The sequence below is a fragment of the Benincasa hispida genome, chromosome 3 (genome assembly GCF_027475165.1).
Source record: "Benincasa hispida cultivar pf3 chromosome 3, pf3_genome.v1.1, whole genome shotgun sequence".
Taxonomy (NCBI): Eukaryota; Viridiplantae; Streptophyta; class Magnoliopsida; order Cucurbitales; family Cucurbitaceae; genus Benincasa; species Benincasa hispida.
The window spans coordinates 32,558,604-32,574,001 of NC_143480.1; the positions used below are offsets into that span (position 1 = coordinate 32,558,604).

General features: G+C 38.6%; 1 protein-coding gene across 7 annotated transcripts; it reads left to right on the forward strand.

Moving 5' to 3' along the window:
- The first annotated feature begins 1,459 nt into the window (after positions 1-1,459).
- On the forward strand, positions 1,460-13,808 carry LOC120072563 (Transducin/WD40 repeat-like superfamily protein). 7 transcript variants are annotated; one of them, XR_016528555.1, is made up of 10 exons: positions 1,460-1,973; positions 2,093-2,195; positions 2,312-2,419; positions 2,514-2,623; positions 2,912-3,019; positions 3,106-3,151; positions 3,428-3,559; positions 12,798-12,940; positions 13,387-13,512; positions 13,611-13,808. XR_016528555.1 is itself a non-coding variant. In XM_039024955.2 (9 exons), exons 1-8 carry the CDS (start codon positions 1,765-1,767, stop codon positions 12,888-12,890), a joined length of 909 nt encoding a protein of 302 aa, XP_038880883.2. In that variant the 5' UTR covers positions 1,460-1,764; the 3' UTR covers positions 13,387-13,808. The 7 variants fall into 7 exon arrangements, 2 of the variants coding, with proteins under 2 accessions (XP_038880883.2, XP_038880884.2); XR_016528556.1 differs by having other exon boundaries at positions 13,387-13,504; XR_016528557.1 differs by having other exon boundaries at positions 12,798-12,890; positions 13,387-13,504.
- The last annotated feature ends 1,590 nt before the right edge of the window (positions 13,809-15,398 follow it).

Sequence of the window (15,398 nt, forward strand, 5' to 3'; positions counted from 1 at the left end):
CAAAGATATGTCTTGAAACCCATTAAATTCTGTTTGAGTATGCTTTTGTTTTTGCCAAAAGTAATCAATTAGAGTGTTTATCGATCCCTGTCGCTTCCGCTGCGTGTTGGTATCTGTCCAACAGTACTAGGCATAATCAATCCTGTTGATGATTTATCTCTCATTAACAGCCACTGCAGGTCTACACACCCTCTGAAGGACCACAGTCCTCATTATCAACCACGAAAGAATCACGCTCTTCCGAAGAACCACAATCCATAAAATCCAATCCTAGTGTTCTCTCATTACCAACTACGAAAGGATCACACTCTTCTGAAGGACCACAATCCATTGACGTAAGTCTTCCTTATCTCTCATTACCAAGCACAGGTCCGTTACATTGAGTTTCTCTTTCCAAGTCTCATGCATGAACATTTTATTATCTATTGATAATGTTGATGGTTGAGTGTTCATAAACAATAGAATATCACCCTCTTCTCGATTAAGCTCATATGATACCTCGTATTATATGTCTACCCCTGTACCATCATAACTCATATTCACATTTCCATCATGGTTCGATTTTAGCGTTACATATAGCTGAACTCTACAAAAATCTTCCAAGAAAAGAAGGAAACGAACATCAGCGTCATTCTATATGTACTGTGGAAAGGCTTCATAGTCAAGCTTATATTTAGCTCTCATAACAATATCAAACTCTGAGCAACTTACATTTGTAATCCTATAAATGTGAGCTTTAAGTTCTTCATACTTCAATGTAACCGCCTCCAACATATAGATTCTGGTTCTCATCCCAATTACCTTTGTATCGAATTAGTAGACACTTTTCTATCATCCTACAAAGCAATAGAATATTTTTTATTAAGTAAATGAATATCGTTTAATACACATGGATCTCTCTCGTTGTCGCTCTTAATTGCTCTCACTCTCGTAACTCTCGTTGTCGTTACCTTTCGTTGTCGCTCTCTCTCCTTCTCGCTTTCGCCACCACTCTATCTTGCTCTCTCGTTGTCGCTCTCTCTCTCCACCTTTCTTGTTCTCGCTCTCTCTCCACCTTTCTCGTTATTGCTCTTTCTCACACCCCTTTCGGTATGCTATTTACATATCTTTTTTTAGACCACGTTCCTACAAACACCAATGAAACTATGTTCAAGAAAAGTCCGTTCCGTTCTGAAAACTCCGTTTAGTTCCGAAAAACTCCGTTCAAATGAAGTTTAGATTTTAAAGAATTCACCATTACATGTTTGCTGTGTGTTAACGATTTTAAGTTGTAGACAGATGATTTCGTGAAAATTGTCAAATCTATCGTACAGTGATAAACAATCACATCATGATGGAAGATAGACAGACAGCGAGAGCGAGATAATTATCCGAGAAAATTCTTGTAATCTCATATCATGATAACGTCAGCAGAAGGTCAATTGACAAATTTTTTAAAAATAAGATCGTTTGGCATTATGGGCCCAGATATTAGTTCATTAGCCCAAATTTCTCTCCCCTCTCCCTCGCGCGCAAGTCCTAGCAGCAACACTCTATTGATCTTCCAACGTCCCTCGGACGGCGGCAGGACAATCGGACGACGACGGCAGAACGATCGGACGGATTGGACAGCAGCTGTGTCGAAGACTTGGACAGCTTCCCATTAATCCTATATATTTCCTGTCTTCCTAATTCCTTACAGGCAGTTGAATTTCACTACACTCCCGCCACCCGATGATGAATCTCACTGAAAGAAGCAGACACTAAAACCAGAGAAGAAGAAGTATGAGCGTCTCAGAATTACCGACGAAGGAGAGCAATGTCCTGAAAGGGCATGAAGGTGGAGTTCTAGCTGCAAGGTTCAATAGCGATGGCAATTACTGCCTCAGCTGTGGCAAGGACCGCACAATTCGCCTCTGGAATCCTCACCGTGGTATTCACATCAAGACCTACAAATCACATGGCCGTGAAGTCCGCGACGTCCATGTCACCCCGTAATTCCTCTATCCTTTCCCCCTTTATGGGATTCCCCCATTTTCCTCACATTTCAATTCTAGGGTTCTCTTGCACTGTAATTGATCTTTGTATATGTATGCTCCTTTGTCTGCTTCAGAGACAACTCCAAGTTATGTTCATGCGGCGGTGATCGCCAAGTCTTCTATTGGGATGTTTCTACAGGTCGCGTCATTCGAAAATTTCGTGGCCATGATGGCGAGGTTCGTCGAACCATGGAACTTTTTATTGAAAATCTCGAGTTGGGTTCTTCGTAATCTCTATTTGGAAGAATCAAATTGCGTTATAATCTTGTAATTATCTACATTTTTTGGTTTAGGTGAATGCTGTGAAATTTAATGAGTATGCTTCTGTCGTAGTCTCAGCAGGCTATGATCAATCATTGCGTGCTTGGGACTGCAGATCTCATAGCACTGAGCCAATTCAGGTTTGAATTTTCTTTACTTCTTACTTCCCTCGTCAAAAAAGTTTCGCTAGCTGTCTGTTTAGCGGATTGTTTATCTTATTTGCTTGTTCTTCAGATCATTGATACATTTTCAGACAGTGTAATGTCTGTTTGCTTAACAAAAAGTGAAATAATTGGAGGAAGTGTTGACGGCACTGTTCGAACATTTGATATGGGAATTGGTAGGTAAGTTCAGTGCAGCTTTTTCTACTTCTCTTGCAAACCAGAATTCCAGCCAAATGATTTACTATAATAAGATAGTTTCTTCCTTTTGATTTAATGAGTATTCTTCTTTAATAATTTGGCAATGTGCAGTTGGGAGATTTTGGTTCAGTACATTGTTTCTTGTCCAAGAAATAAATTGGTTTTGAAAAGATGAGTTATTAAACTATGCAAAGATGATAAGGCCCTTGCATTTACTAATGACTACTCTTCTTTTATGCGCCCCCCCCCCCCCCCCCCCCCCCCAAATAGAGAAATATCGGATAACTTGGGGCATCCTGTAAATTGTATCTCCATGTCCAACGATGCTAATTGCATATTAGCTAGTTGCTTAGATTCAACTCTCCGTCTATTGGACAGGTGTGTTTAACTTTTGTGATGATTTAAAGGATTCTTCACGTGTCTTTTAATTTTGAAAACTCCTAAACTGTTTTTTTATATGTAAGGTCTTCTGGTGAGCTATTACAAGAATATAAGGGCCATACTTGTAAGGTTAGTATGATCTGAATCTTGGCAGTTGCAAACTCCATTTAACTCGGATTGTTTAACTACCAAGATTCTAACAATAATGGGTATGTCTTCATTATTTTCTTTTTTCCCTGTAATGTTGTACTCTACTTGTGCTCTTGTATATCTTTAAAGTACTTTTTTATGTGTACTTCCATAGTCTTCTTCATTTTTTTCCTTCAAATCGACACCTTCGATTATTTTTTGAATCTTGACTTTCATTCTTTATAAGTCAGCACATCTCTGGTATTTTCACTACAGTCTTACAAGTTGGATTGCTGTCTTACCAATACTGATGCACATGTAACTGGCGGATCTGAGGATGGATTCATTTATTTCTGGGATTTAGTAGATGCATCTGTTGTCTCCAAGTTTCGAGCTCATTCCTCTGTTGTAAGTCTTTATTCCTTCACCTTCTCAGTTTTATGTGATCTAGTGTGGTACATTTCTCTCTCTCTCTCTCACACACACAGTTACTTTTGGTGTTTATGATAAAGTGCTTAGAATAAAAAAACGTGTATCCAAAATAAAGTGCTTAGAATAAAGGAAGACACTTTTGAGTACGAGGGATAAACTTAGTTTGGTTAGGGCCATGACTATGAACAAAAACAGAGCACCCAAAAACCAAGAGAGGAACATCAGGAATAAGCGATGTGGTCAGGTACGACTCCTTGAGGCATTCAAGAGGAGTTTGGAGTTGGAGGACACGGGAAGACATTCGATTAATAAGATGAGCTCCAGTAAGAACTGCATCTCCCCACAAATAAGATGGAAGAGAAGTAAATAGCCTGAGAGACCGGGCAACCTCGAGGAGATGACGATTTTTCCTTTCAGCCACCCCATTCTTTTGAAGGGTATAGGAACATGAACTTTGGTGAACAATGCCTTTAGAAGACAAAAATTCATGAAGGGTATTATTAAGAAATTCACAACCATTGTACTTCGAAGAATAGCAATTTTAGTATTGAATTGAATCTCAATAGTTGTGTAAAATGGTTGAAATATCGACGAAACCTCTGATTTGTCAGTGAGTAAAAAGACCCACGTAATACGGGTATGATCATCGACAAATGTCACTATTGAAAAAAGAAGAGAAGAACAGAAACACAGATTTACGTGGAAACCCTAGATCAGGGAGAAAAACCATGATAGGAGAATTTTTATTCTTTTAATTTTTTGATACATCGTACTCAACACAAGACAGGTATAAATAACCAAACAGAGAGAAACCCTAGACAATAGACACTGAGTAAAAGACTAAAATGCCCTTAGGGCTAAAACACCATTTCAACACTCCCCCTCAAGTTGGGGCATAAATATCAATGAGACCCAACTTGCTAATACAAGTGTCAAACATCTGTCTAGGTAAGCCCTTAGTCAGAATATCTGCAATCTGTTGACTGGATGGAACATAGGGAACATAAATACTACCGTTGTCAAGTTTCTCTTTGATAAAATGTCGGTCAATCTCAACATGTTTGGTTCTTTCATGCTGAACAGGATTATTAGCAATATTGATAGCAGCCTTGTTGTCACAATAGTCTCATCGAGTCATGACTCTCTTGATGAAGATCTACTAATACCTTCTTCAACCAAATTTCCTCACAGATACCCAAGCTCATAGCTCTGTATTCAGCTTCGACACTACTTCTAGCCACAACACCCTGTTTCTTACTTCTCCATGTAACGAGGTTTCCCCATACGAAGGTACAATACCCCGAGGTTGACTTCCTGTCAGTAGCGGAACCGGCCCAATCTGAGTCAGTGTAGGCTTTGATGCATCTTCTATCATTTTTCCTGAACATCAAGCCCTTCCCAGGTGTTGACTTTAGATATCTCAGAATCCGAGTAACAGCTTCCTTGTGTCTCTCACCCAGGGCTTGCATAAATTGGCTTACCAATCTCACAGCATATGAAATATCAGATCTGGTGTGTGAGAGATATATCAGCTTCCCTACAAGACATTGATATCTCTCCTTGTTCACTGGTACGTTGTCTACTGAGTTGACCAGATTATTGTTGACCTCAACTGGAGTATCTGCAGGTTTACACCCAGTCATCCCAATCTCTTGTAGAAGGTCTAACGTATATTTTCTCTGAGACACTGAGATCCCTTCCTTTGATCTTGCTACCTCCATGCCTAAGAAGTACCTTAAGGAACCAAGATCTTTAATTTCAAACCCTTCTACCATTTTCTATTTCAGCTTGTCAATTTCTACAGAATCATTCCCTGACAGAATAATATCGTCAACATATACGATTAACACTGCTACTTTCCCTGATGCTGATTTCTTAGTGAACAGGGTGTGATCAGAGTGACCTTGAATGTAACCTTGGGTTTTGACAAAGGTAGTGAACCGATCGAACTAGGCTGTAGGGGACTGTTTCAGACCATACAACGACTTCTTTAGCTTGCACACCTGACTCCCAAACTGCGCTTCAAACCCTGAAGGAGGGGTCATATAAACCTCTTCTTCCAACTCACCATTTAGAAATGCATTTTTTACATCCAACTGATATAGAGGCCAGTCTAGGTTCACAGCAACAAAGAGAATAACCCGAATAGTATTGGGTTTTGCCACTGGCGAGAAAGTTTCTGAGTAGTCCACCCCATATGTTTGAGTGAACCCGTTCGCGACTAATCTGGCCTTATATCTGTCGAGAGTCCCATCAGATTTGTACTTGACTATTAACACCCATTTGCACCCGACGGTTTTGTGACCTCTAGGAAGAGCAACTAGATCCCATGTTTTGTTGGTCTTGAGAGCCCGCATTTCTTCCATGACTGCAGTTCGCTATTCAAGAATTTCCAGAGCCTTGTACACATTTCCTGGAATAGTCACAGTGTCCAGACTAGTGGTGAAGGCCTTGAATCTTATTGACAAGCTACTGTAAGATAAGAAGCTTTTCATAGAGCACTTGGTGCAGGTCCTTGTTCCCTTTCGCAGGGCAATTGGTAAGTCTAGGGTGGCATCAATTTCACTGGTCTTGTTACCCTTTTCCTCTGTATTCATCTGCTGCACATTTTTAGTCTCCTGAACATCATCAGGGGGAAATTCATTACTCTCATCCTCCCTAATTTTGTCAAGAGTCGCTGCATCGTCAGTGTTCACTGCATTACTTTCAACAGAGTTATTAGTATCAATAATATGGTTACCTTGAGTTGGCTCTGGTTCTGACTCTTGAACACTTTCCGATGGAGCAGCAGGGGAAACTATTTCCTTTCGTAGATTCTTACGATAGTAGGTTATCCAAGGAACTTGTTTTGTAGGAAGGATAGGATTGCCAGGAATGGGAGGGCCAGGATTAGTGTCAGGAATTGGTTCAAGAAACAAGTCTACAGGAATGGAATAAGTGGATGACGTGTTAGTCTCTTCACTCGAAGTCTCCCCCTGAAGAGGACTAACAGGAAAGAAAGGTTTATCTTCTTGAAAGGTAGCATCCATGGTGATAAAGTATTTTCGAGAAGATGGCTGATAACATTTGTAGCCCCGTTGATGGAGCGGATATCCAACAAAGACATATTTTTTAGCCTTAGGAGCGAATTTATTATGGGAACCATGATTATGAACAAACACAGTACACCCAAACACCCGAAGCGGAACATCTAGGAAAAGCTGGGTAGAAGATAAGGATTCTTTGAACTGGACTAAGGGAGTCTGGAACTTGAGAACACGGGAAGGCATTCGATTAATGAGATGGGTTGCAGTGAGTATAGCATCGCCCCATAGGTACGAGGGTATGGATGCAGGAATCATGAGTGCCCGAGCAACCTCAATAAGGTGACGGTTTTTCCGTTCGGCCACCCCATTTTGTTGTGGGGTATAGGCACAGGAGTTCTGGTGGATGATGCCTTTAGAATTTAAAAACTCACGGAGGGACTGATTAATGAACTCACGGCACAAGTCCATTTCTTGCCACAGTAGGGACAATTTATTGAAATAAGACGTTACGTCAAGGGTCCCTTGTTTGCACTCATGAACATGTTTCCTCAAGGTATAAAGACGTGAGGTATTTTGCCTCTGTGAATAGAGCTTCTGGACAGCTTCCCAAATATCCCGAGCGGAGGCTGAGTACAGAAGTGGCTTCCCGATCTGGGGTTCCATGCTGTTTATCAAAATTGAGCGAAGAACAGAGTCCTCTCCTTTCCATATACGTTCCTGGGGATCACCGGGGTTTGGTTTTGGTATTTCTCCAGTTAGATATCCAAACTTGTGACGTCCCTCAAGGACCATTCTTACGGATTGGGATCAGGAAAAGTAATTTTCGCCGTTAAGTTTCTCACCAATAGACATCCCTGGAGAATTCCCCACAGAACCAGGCAGAATATTTGCTACAGGTAAAGTAGAGTAAGCATTTACTGGTGTTTCTGAGCATAAAGAGAAGTCTGAATGTGGATGAAAACCAGTTGTAGGATTTGTTGTGGATCTAAGGGCCGATATTTGCTGCTGTAAGTTTGCCAACTGCTGTTCAAAACCAACGGTTCCGCCAGAATTTGCCATAGGTTGGTTTTGCCCATAGATCCCTGGAAAGGTAGCTTCATTTTGGCTCGAGGACGGACCAAACGAAGAGCTGGGAACTGGCTGACTATACTGGCTCGGCTGGACCTGGCTCAGTTGAACTGGGTTTGGTTGAACCAGTTGGTTCGGTTGGACCGGCTGAGAAGAGTGGGTCATCCACGAACGGTCTGGAATGTATGGTAGGGCCAGTGGCTGACTTGAAAATGGAGGCTGGAAATCGGCTGAAGATCGCCAGTCGCGTGCAGTAATGTCGGACTGTGCAAAAACTCCCGAGGCTGGTGATTTCCTGTGCATCGGTGGGTTCTGAGACAAAAAATGGTGGAAATCAGATGGGTCGCGATCGATCAAATCTTGTTGCCGATCTGTTGGTCTGGTCGAAGCTGTACTGATGGGATCTATTGATCTGTGCATCATGGAAGGGCTCGGGTCTGGGAGCTTCGGTGGTCGGATCTGCAAAGGAAGTCCACTGGTTACAGATTTGAGGATCGGGTTGGGTCTGGCTAGAGGCTGGATCAGACATGGATTTGAGGAGTTGAGGCAAAGCGGCATGAAAATAATCCTCAACGGCTTCTCTTATGGCTGCAGCAACTTCAGCGTTCATGGATCCCTTCGTTCCAATGGAAGTTTCTGTTGGAGTCTCTGGTTTGTTCTCATCAATGACGGCCAGGGCTTCGTCGCCATGCTCTGATACCATATTGAAAAGAGAAGAGAAGAACAGAAACACGGATTTACGTTGAAACCCTAGATCAGGGAGAAAAACCGCGATAGGAGAATTTTTATTCTTTTAATTTTCTGTTACACCGTACTCAACACAGGACAGGTATAAATAACCAAATAGAGAGAAACCCTAGACAGTAGACACTGAGTAAAAGACTAAAACGCCCTTAGGGCTAAAACACCATTTCAACACTCCCCCTCATGTTGGAGCATAAATATCAATGAGACCCAACTTGCTAATACAAGTGTCAAACATCTGTCTAGGTAAGCCCTTAGTCAGAACATCCGCAATCTGTTGACTGGATGGAACATAGGAAACACAAATACTACCGTTGTCAAGTTTCTCTTTGATAAAATGTCGGTCAATCTCACAAACCACCACTTTCCTGAAGAAGTGGTAACACTAGAGGGACTCCAGACATCACTATGAATAAGAGTAAAGGGTTGAGAAGATTTGTAGTTGAGAAGGAAAGGTGACCCTATGTTGTTTTGCATGAATGCACAAATCATGAGACAAAGAAGAGATATCAACTTTATTGAATAAATAAGGAAATAAAAATTTCTTATATTGGAAATTTGGATGACCAAGGCGTGCCACAATATACAATCTTTTTTTGAAGTTTAAAAATAAGAAGATAACAAACTAGTCCTATAGTTGTTCCTAGAAGAAGCATCACTATCGAGGAAGTAGAGTCTCCGTGCTGGGCAGTGTCAATCGTCCTTCCCGGGCTCAAGTCCTGAAAGAAAACATTATCTGATGAGAAGGCAACTTGACAATTGAGATCTCTGGTTATCTTACTAATAGATAAGAGATTGTAAGATATTTTAGGTACATGCAACACGTTCTGTAAAGTTAAACCATGGAAGAGAGAAATATGACCCTTGCTCGCAATAGGAGCGAAAGACTCATCTGTAATTTTGATCTTTTCATTACCAGCACACGGGAAATACGATAAAAAGTTACCAGACAACCCAGTTAAATGATCTATAGCCCCTGAATCAAGTATCCATGGTTTATTGTTATTTATACTTACGAGACTTAGGATTGTGATGTACCTGATTGAGCTATTGCCCCAAGGGAAGAGATAGTAGAGTCATTTTGACAATTCATCTGAGGTTGTGGCTGAGAAGTACTTGCAGATTCATTCACAAGAGCCCAACCAGGATTGGGCTTGTCATTCGGAGGGTCGTCTGCCATTCGTTGGTCTACCATGTAATTTCCAGCACTGTTCCTTTGTATGCCAAGGTTTCTTGCAATGTTCACACACTAGAGTCTGTTTCCCATTTTGCTTCTCACCATCATTATCAGATAATTTCGCACTAAAAGCAGCTGAATCAGTAGGAGACAGTTGTGATGTTCATAGCATTGGATCTGTCTTCCTCAAGGCGAACCTCAGAACACACTTCCATAAGATAGGGTATAGGTCTTTGTCTCAGTATACGGTCTGGCACTGCATCGAATTTGGAGTTCAAACCAGCTAGGAAATCATATACACGATCTACTTCCTCAATTTTGGAATATTGGACACCTCCATAAGGACAATCCCAGATAATTTCACAACATAAGTCCATCTCCTGCCAAATGGACAGATTATTAAAGTACAAAGTGACATCCATCGTCCCCTATTTGTGCTCATGAACTTGTTTACATAGAGTGTAAAGACGAGACGCGTCCTGCCTCTTAGATTATAATTTCTGAACTGCATCTCAGATATCTCGAGCAGTTGCATCATACAATAATGGTTTCCCTATCTGAGGCTCCATACTATTAATCAGTAGTGATCGTAGCAAGGAGTCTTCTTCTTTCCAAATGTGCTCTTAAGGGTCCCCTGGTCTAGGTCTAGGTATCTCACCAATTAGATACTCAAATCTGTGACGCCCCTCAAGAGCCATTTTAATGGATCGAGACCAGGAGAAATAATTCTGGTCATTTAACTTTTCTCCTGCAATTAAGTCTGTGGAATTTTCTATAGATCCAGACAAATAACTTGCAGTAGTTAAAGCAAGGAAAGAGGTTACCAGATTCTTTGGATACATCGGTAGACCGGAAGGAATGTCTGAATTCAATACACTTGAATTTAAGTTTGTGGAAGCGTCTAGGGCTACCCTAAGAGTAGCGATTTATTGATGAAAACTCACCTGAAAATTAGCCAACTGTTGTTGAACCATTATGGGAGATAGACCCATCGATCCTTGGTGTTCATAGCTCAGCGACACAGGAGAAAGAACTCTCAGCGGCTGCAGGTATGCGACTAGCTGCTGTTTAAGCGTTGGACCATAGCTCGTAGCTGGCACATCATATGCGGCTGGTGACTTGCCTCTGTGGTGGGCGGAAGACTCAACAGCACCAACTTCAGATTCCGGCGACTAGATGAAGCGGCTACTAGTGGCAGGACCAAAATCAACGATGGTGGCATTGGGGAAGAAAGCGGCCGCACTAAGGTTTCCAATGAAATGCTACGACAAACGTATGTGCAGGGATTGAAGATAGCGGTCAACAGTGGCAGCGGCAGCGGTGGCGGCTGCAGTCGGAGGTTCCATCGGCAGCGGTGGCGGAAGCAGGGGTGGTGAAGACCTAATGTTATCTTGCACCGGTTGATTTCCACCGATAACGGCTAGGGTTTCGTCACCATGCTCTGATACTATGTTAAAAGATAGAGATGGAAGACACAAGGTTTACGTGAAAAACCCTATAACAGGGAGAAAAAACCACTATAGAGAGTCTCCTTTTTATTATTTTTTATCATAATATGAAGGATACACTAGGGTTCTTATTTATAGGCTCCAACAAGCCTTAATACAAAAAAGGAAAGAAAATTAGGGTAAGGTAAATTATTATCATACTCCGGGACTATAAATAATCACCTAAGACCCTTAGTTTCAACACTAACATTAACGGGGTTGTGTCCCTTTTTTAATATTTTTTCCTAAACAGTTGAGTTATTAGTGGAGTCTAAGGTCGTTGCTTGGCTTGTTGACACTTTAGAAGACCTCGTGCTAGCACACTTTAGAAGTTCTTCAGATTGTTACCATATCAAGACAGATTTGTTAGGTCAACTCTTGTAATGGTTTGGTGACCGTGACCCCTCGGCTACACTGAAGCTTCCATGATCCAATTCCAGGAATCATTCACACCCGGTCAAAGAAATGGATGTTAAAAGATGGGAAGAGGGGCCCACTCAACAATTTCATCATCTTTAAGATTCCCTTCAAGCCCCATCTCCCAAACTTTGTTTTCAGCATTCCCAATATAGCCACAGTAGCATTAGGTCAACTGGAGAATATATACAGCGGCAATTCTGTATCATATATCATTGACCCAAACATCATGTCAAAAAGAAGTGTGAATACAATTGCCCAAAAATCTTCTAATGTAGGTTGTAACCATACCATTCAGCAATTGAAATGGATCTCCTTGGAGCTCTTGAAGATTCTAAATTGGAAGATATTGCCAATGTTGGTTAGCTGCCATGGAGTAGTACTTTGCGTTAAGGATATTCCATCAAAGGGCACCATCTTCACAGAGGAATCTCCATATCCATTTACATAAAAGAGCTTCATTTCGATGCTTGAAATTGCCAATAACTAATCCACCCAATTGAAGAGGAAGTTGAACTTTTGGCTAATTCACATTGCGTTTTCTGTCATCTTCTTCGGCATCTTTCTGAAGAAAATTCCTTATGATCTTTTCGATTGATGTTGCAATCTAGGTAGGCATTTTGAACAAGGATAGATAATATGTAAGCATATTAGAAAGGGTAGATTGGATTGATTGTTTGCCTACCTCCTTTGGATATGAAACTATTCTGTTCTTCATTAATCTTAGTTGCCCCTCCACCCCCGAATTCCATTTGTTTTTTAGGAACGTAGCTCTCTGTATTCCTCATTTTCAATGTTATGTTAACAATAGTTACAAATAAATTAATGTCATACACATCCCACATTAAACTAAAGTATAGTTGCGCTAAAATTAAATTAACTTTGATTGTACAAAGATTTTCTTTTTAGTTTAATTGTTTTACTAAAATGATTAAAAAAATGTTTTACTAATTGATTTTTAATTCAATGTGTTGCTTTCTTTATAATTAAATATGTAATTTATATTGAAATATCAAGTTAATATGAATTAATTGCATAGAAAATAAACTGAACTTAGAGTATACTGTAGCACATTCAGGGTATTATCTTTGTTCCAAAAAAAATATTTATGAAATTGTATGTAATCATAATCGGTTCTTGTGCAGAAAGTTCTTTTATTTTGAAATAATATATATATAAAGCATCGTTGTCTAAATACTCATGTACAACAATACAAGTACGACAAGATGGAAATTAAGGCGATGGTGATGGTTCTAGAATACATATATTTACAGATGCTTCTTTCCTTTTCACAGGTGACGAGTGTGAGTTACCACCCGAAAGATAAATGTATGATAACTGCCTCCGTAGATGGGACGATTCGGGTTTGGAAGAATGAGAGCCAATAGGTAGAAGAACACGAATTTCCTCACCTTATTAATGCACATTATGTTCCGAGGTATTTAATTTTTCACTTGTTGATACAATTTAACGCAGTTATTCCAATCTTGAATTATTGGAGTTTGAAACTTGTGGCGTTTAAGAATCATGATAACGCTGTTGGTGTTTAATTTATGAATCAATATCAAATTGAAATAGACGGGTTGATCCTGGTCCAACAATAAGAATCCTTACTAGTACAATAATTCATAATTATGGGTCTTTAACTTAATGAAGTTTACTTGATAAAGTCGAACAACTTTATTGAAAATATATATATATATATATATATATATATATTTATTTATTGCTTTGGGTCTCAAACTTGAATTTTGTTTACCCTACAAATCTTAGCTGTACAAGATCAGCTAGGTTTTTATCTCAAAGATATTTTAGATGTGTTTAAAGGCCAGATTTAGAACAACTTCAACCCCCTAATTTATGTTCTACCCTTTACCGACGCAGTCCCCATGCAGTGCAGTCGTAGGCAGCCTACATTGTAAAGAGTTTTCCCCTGGTGAATTACGAATCGTTTCAGACCATTTGGTGTTGAAAGTTCAACCTCAAAAACTGAAAATTTCAAGTGAATTAGTTGAATATCTGTTTTCCATTCTCTAAAATTTCATGTGTAGATTTCTTGATTTAAAACAAATGCAAATTTACATTGATCTCTATATAATTTGTGTCAGGTTCTCCAGAATGCCAAACATAATACCTGGTTGGTTTTTGACTGACCCAAAGCCTCTCTAACTTTGTCCTTGAGTTTCAACCAAGTTCATAAAGTTGTTTGTTGACCATTCCAATTCCAAACTCCGATCATGAAACCATAATTTGTAATTTATACGACATTTTTTGACATTAATGTAATGCTCATCCATTGATCCTTAGAATTGAAGTTTTTATTCTTTTTTTTATCAGTCTCTGAATCTAACAATCAGATCAGCTGGTAAAGAATTGAGAAAGAGGCAATAAGCTATGTTAAGACAATTTGTTTCTCCACAAAATAAAAGAAATTGCAGAAACATATTGATTACAAAGCCAAAACAAGGTTGATACCTTAAATTTGGTGTACCAAATTTATAAGAATGAAGTGGCATTGGCTTACACTGACAAAAGTAAATGAAGATTGTCTAGAACACAAGTTAGTAGTTGGACCTGCCTTCCAAATTCAATAAATTTCCATCATAATTTCACTTTGAAATTTCCTTCTTCATTTGACATCATTTCTTATGTCTTCTTCTGGCTTTCAGGTTTCACCAACTCATCATTATTAAGTATACTCTCTCTTACTTAACTTCATCCTCATGTGTTTTGGACTCTTTTAACTCTCATAGCTTAAGGTGGTAGTTATACTCACTCAACCTTATGTTTATCCATTGGAAAATGAGAACTACCAGAGAATTTAAAATGAAAAATTATAATGTTCAGACAAATCTCAGTTAAATTACAAGTTTAATGTTAAATTTTGAAGTTTGTGTCTATTATCTAATAAGTTTTTTAACTTTCAATTTTAGGTTGAATACGACCTTAATCTTTTAAAAATAAATTGATACGTCATTGAACTTTTAATTGTGTATCTAATTGATCTTTAAATTTTCAATTTTAGTTTCATAGATCCTCGACCTATTTCAATATATTTTTTATAGAACTCGCCGCTTTACCATGCATGAACTTGAAATTTTTGGGTTCTATTAGACAATTTAGAAAAATATCAATTTTGACCCTAAATTTACCTAAGTTATCTAATTTTATAGGACAATCCATCTAATCTTCAATAAGTGGACGTCATAGATTGAACATATTTTCTCTACGTTCTTTAAAAATCTATGTTCCTTTTTAACCCTTATATTCGTGACGAAAAATATTGATTGGTTTTTAAGAAAAAAAAACTTTAAGTACAGCATAAATTAACATATAGATTAAGGAATTTATAAAGAAAAATTAAAATTAAAAAAAAAAAACAGAGAGGGAGGGGATACAAAAATATTTATTGCGATAAAATTGAAAATCAGTGTATTTTTTAATGTAAAGTTGAATCGTACATAAATGCGACATGTAAGGCTTATGCACGGAAGTCAAGGAGAATATGAGCTCATCGCAAAAATAACCCTTTTGTTTTTTAGTATAATAAGTTTATCAAAATAATTTTAATAGTTATTTATTTAGAATTTTGATATTTTATTTTTAAAATTACTTCACTTCATAACAATCATTTCTATGATCTAGAAAAATACTATTCCCTTCACATTCACAGTCATAAAATAAAAAATAATTATTTCGCCGCATAACAACTTTTGTGAATTTTTTTTTAAAAAAAATAGGTTTAGTTGGATAATTATTATTTGGTTTTAATGTTTTTGTAAATAAACCTATAAATACTACTTTTACTTAATACTTTATAATATTGTTGTTTATTTTTTAAAAAATATTTTCAAAATTTAAACTTAAGTTTAAAAAATTAATAAAATATAAACTTC

Bases quoted from the DNA above. Each gene is read 5' to 3' on its own strand.
- LOC120072563 (XM_039024955.2), top strand. From the start codon at position 1,765: ATGAGCGTCTCAGAATTACCGACGAAGGAGAGCAATGTCCTGAAAGGG. The intron at 1,974-2,092 runs GTAATTCCTCTA...TGTCTGCTTCAG, and splicing joins CGCGACGTCCATGTCACCCC to AGACAACTCCAAGTTATGTT. The intron at 3,152-3,427 runs GTTAGTATGATC...TTTTCACTACAG, and splicing joins ATAAGGGCCATACTTGTAAG to TCTTACAAGTTGGATTGCTG.